Genomic DNA, 4,658 nt, shown 5'->3' with positions numbered 1-4,658 from the left:
CGGCCTAATTAGAGCTTACTACCGTTTTTAAAAGTATTGCTTTAGATGGCGTAGCATATATACTAACTCCTACCCTACTATTACGCATTAATATATTAACGTATATATTAACCTGCCCTAGCTTATAGTCTTTAATAATAGCTTAAGTATAATCTTTGTCCTTATATATTACTATATTAGGCTTAGCTATTTACGGCGGGTATATATACGGTTTGACCTCTAGCACCCTATTTACCTAAATATCCTTATATATCTCTACTATCCTTTAGAGCGGCAATCGGTGCCATCTATAGAGCCTCTATCTTTAAATTATCTAATAGGGATATAATTTGCCTAGTTTATAGATTAATACCCAGAACGCGATAGCCTGGTTACGCAGCCTTTGCTTAAGAGGGAGTAAGCCAGCTTCTACTTCTGCTATTAATAGGGTAATAGAGCGGAACCCCCTAATAATAGCTTATACCGTAATCCTTTGCGCCTACTAAAGGAGTTATATTAACTCTTATATCGCAAGTAGGTACCATATTAGCAATATATAGTCTACTACTAATAGAACTGAGCTCTTAGCTAGCTACTTAACGCTCTTAGACTATAGTCCCTTTAATCTGCGTAACGCTAGTACTACCTTAGTGGCTTTACCTACCTTATTTACTAAGTACGCCTTAAACCATAGCTCCTTATTAAGGATTATCCTAAGGATTTTAACTTCCTAAGTTGGGGGGATCCCTTTTCCTTTAAATTAGAGTGGCGTGGTAGTATCCCTACCTACTTCTTTATATCTAGTAAGGTAGATAAATAATGTTTTCTTCGCTTTAAATTAGGCTCTACTAGTTCTTTCCTATTTCTTAAGCATTGGTATAATCTCGCCCTAGATAATCTACGTATTTTCCTCCGCTATAGGGCCTATAACCTATACCAAGTAGTTATTAATAAAGGCTATAGAGCTGCTATTTCTGGGTGCGCTTTATATAAGATCCGCATTAAAGAATAAAAAAAGTATTAGGGCTAGTGCTAATCCCTACGGGAGACCCGCCTGCGGGAGCGCCTATACCTTTAATATATATCCGTTAACTAGGATATAGGCTTAACGGTTTATATAAAAGTCCTACACCTATTATATAATCATCTAAGGTATCTAACGCTGCCATAATCTCCTAATTTCCGGCTCTATGGCCATATTATTATACGCACCCTTAACATTAAATAATACTAAAGACAGCGTCTTCTTTCCTCTCTATGCTCTAAATACGTCCTTGTAGAGATACAATAGTATATATATTGTCGACCTTTACTTCCTAGCTCCGAAGTGCGTCTTAGGTAGTAGGCTGTGTTCCTCCACTAAGTATGCTATCCTCTTTACTACTAGCGATTTAAGTGCTTTTCCTAGCGTTGGGAGGAGGAAGATTGGCCTATAGTTATTTGCTACCATATAGTCCCCCCGCTTCGGCTTCTATAGTGGTATAATCTTTACTACCTTTTATTCCTGGGGTACCTTTCCTGTCTTAAGTAATTTGGTAAAGAGAGTAGTGATCTTACTACTTAGTACGGGCTATAGCTCTTGCCACACCCTAGCTAGTAGGCCGTCCCTTCTAGAAGCTTTATCTAGGCTAGCCCTAAATACAGCTACCTTGACCTCGTGTTTAGCGATAGGCTCCTATAGCTCTCGCCACCACATAAGGGTGTAGCCGGTGCGGGTCGGCTGCCCTTTTTGCTAGCGCTAGTAAACTGTAGAGAGCTTTAGGCGAATTCTTACGCTGGAAGTACTACTACTTTTCCTGTACCTAAACAGCGTAGGGAAAGATTAAACGCCGGTTTGGCTAAACGTTTCTCCTAGCCGTATAGAAGACCACTTAGGTTTAGCACCTACATTCTTAGCCTCGTTAAGCTGAAGATAGACTACTACCTTTCTACTTATAAGAGCGGCTCCGCAGCCTTGTGGAGTCCTAAGTATACTACTATATATTTTTTATCGAATCTGGTCGCTTCACTAAGCCTTCCTGCTCACCCCTCTAGCTATGCCCGAGTATAACCTCCGCCTACTCGCCCTCGATGGCGGCGGCGTCCGCGGCCTATCGACGCTTTAGATTTTAAAGCAGCTTATAGACACTATCGACCCAGAATCGCCGCCGAAGCCTTATAACTACTTCAACATAATTAGAGGCACCAGCACTAGCGGGTCTGTCTATATTAATTACTTTACTAAATTTAAGGCTGACAAGAAGCGTAGGCTTATAGCAATTATACTCGGTTGGCTTTAGATGACGGTTGATAAGTATATTAACGTATATGTCTCGCTATTAGATAGGATCTTCTAAAAGCAGAGACACTATATAACGATTAAAGGCCGGGTCTAAGGACGATTTAATTCGGATAAGCTGGAGTGCGCGATTAAAGAGATTGTTGCGAGGCAAGGTCTAGTAGAGGATGCGCTATTAAAGGACGCTCTGGATACAAATTGTAAAGTATAGGTAGTCGTCCACCCATATACGAGGCTGTAGTAACATTAATAAGTATAATGTAGATTTGTGTGTGTAATAAGTAACAAGACGGGCGATATAGTGCGACTTACTAGCTACCGGTCACCACGCGGCTATAAATAACTGCTCCGCACGACTAAGATATAGGAAGCAGGCCGAGCAACGTCGGCAGCCTTATCCTTCTTCAATCTTATCACAATCGGCGATTTTAAGGAGAGTTTTATTAACAGGGCTATAGGGGCGAATAACCTGGTATATAAGGTGTAGAATAAAGCTCAAGATATATAGCTATCTGGCTCGCTTAAAGACAAGATTAAGTGTTTAGTATTAATTGGGACTAGCGTTCCGTCGCTTACGCCGTTTAAGGACAATCTAATTAGTATTGGCCAAAGTCTTCTAGCGATTACTATAGAGACGGAAAAAACAGTAGAACGATTCTCCCGCGATAAATTAAGGCTAGACAACACGGGCTCTGCTTCTTCCTATACGCGCTCCACTTCTTCTTATCTACGCTGCTCTTCTTATCGTCCGCGTTGCTCTTCTTGCCGTCTACATTACTCTTTAAGGAAAAGCTGTTTGTAATCAGGTGACTGTTGGGCTATATTATAGTGGCGATAATAATGATGACGGGAGAGCGTATAGGGGAGAGTTTTGTTTATAGTGGATGGGCGATTCAGGCGGAGCGGATTAATAGAAACATTTAAATAGTTTTACTAATAATCCGGAACCCGTAATAAATAGCCAAGTTAAAGACGGATGTAAATTTTAAGCTCTATGCTAGCGTCCTCTTTAGCTTCGCTATATTTAAGCCTTATGCGTTATATATAAATCTAAATTAATAAGAAGCAAATCTTATAAAGATCCTAAAACTAGAAATAAAAGAAATATATAAGACTAGATCTAGAAACATTGAAGAAATTCCTATATAATAACTCCTATGAACTTTACAACGACTTAAAGCCCCCTTATATATACTAATAGTAGCTAGGATACTCTTATATTACTTTATATAGCAAGATGGAATTAATATATAACTAGGAATTATAAAAAAATCCTTCTTCTCTAATTACCTATTAATATAGGCAATGTATTGTTTCTATAGCTTAGGACAGGTTTTAGATAGCCGCACTATAGCAATTAATTGTCCTGTATTCTTGAGGCAAGGTAGATAATATATACGTAATAGGACCTAAACTTTTAGGCATTCCCAAAGTTAATCCAGTATGACTTTTATAGGGCTCTTCTATTATTCTGCAGCGTACGTGGTCATCCTTTAGATATTTGATGTCTTTAAACATTAGACGTATAAGGTGGGTATCGGTGGTTAGTGGAGATAATTGCTTAGGAAGTATATCCTAGAAGGTCTATAGCTTCAAATTAAAAGGCTAATAAGATTCCGGATAGAACTCGTCTGTTTATATACCATCCTTTTCCGTAAATTTAAACTTTAACTCTCTATTATTTACTGCACTATATAGCATTTGCGTATCGTGTAATACTTCTATAAAGACTCTAACCTTTTAATGCTTGTTAAAATGTAATGAGTTATTATATAAGGAAAAGAAGGCCTTAAGTAAGGGATTAGGATTGGCGAGAGCCTTTTTCCGCTTTTATTTCTAGGTTTTCGCCGTTAGCATCTTTATCGCCCTATAAGAGTCTACTTGCCTCTTCACCACCTACTATACGCCTAGGCATACTAAACTTAGGCGGCAGGACTTAAAAATCCAATATTGCGCCGGACTATTTATACAACAATCACCTAGAAGCAGTAGGGTTAGTTATAAAAGCGTTCGGCATGGCGGCTGTAGTGGATTCTACGTTAAGCCTAATTGAGAACAACTGGTATAGTTATCCCAGGTGGCGCAAACCGGGCTAAGATATGCAGCTAGCGCCCGCCACATTATGCGGGTGTAATTAGCTTATCCCCTTGTGCAAAGCTGACGCATTTAAGTTCCCCTCCTTATATATCTTTCTGCTTAGCGTTATATTTAATGGAATATAGGCCTATATATAGTGCTTTAGCCTTTCCAGATAGGGAAAGTACCCGAATAGGGCACATATATCTTTTAGGAGAGTTTTTTTCTCAAATAGGCGGGAGAGTATTCGACAAAGAGTTCGGGTTTATATCTTAAGAGTAGCTCTAGAGGTTTAAGCCAGCTTTCGCTTATTAGCTGATAGAAT

At 39.1% G+C, this 4,658-nt stretch overlaps 1 protein-coding gene across 1 annotated transcript; it reads left to right on the top strand.

The window, feature by feature from the left end:
* Positions 1-2,624: 2,624 nt before the first annotated feature.
* Positions 2,625-2,948, top strand: K441DRAFT_492195 (uncharacterized protein; the record flags this gene model as incomplete). The annotated part of the gene is made up of 2 exons (XM_067641986.1): positions 2,625-2,738; positions 2,766-2,948. Coding segments are annotated over 2 exons (297 nt in total), but the record flags the coding sequence as incomplete, so codon positions are not given.
* Positions 2,949-4,658: the final 1,710 nt, after the last annotated feature.

The sequence above is a fragment of the Cenococcum geophilum genome (assembly GCF_001692895.1).
Source record: "Cenococcum geophilum 1.58 unplaced genomic scaffold K441scaffold_61, whole genome shotgun sequence".
NCBI classification, from domain to species: domain Eukaryota; kingdom Fungi; phylum Ascomycota; class Dothideomycetes; order Gloniales; family Gloniaceae; genus Cenococcum; species Cenococcum geophilum.
Note: the sequence above shows the minus strand (reverse complement) of the source record. Positions and strands in the feature narration are given on the sequence as shown.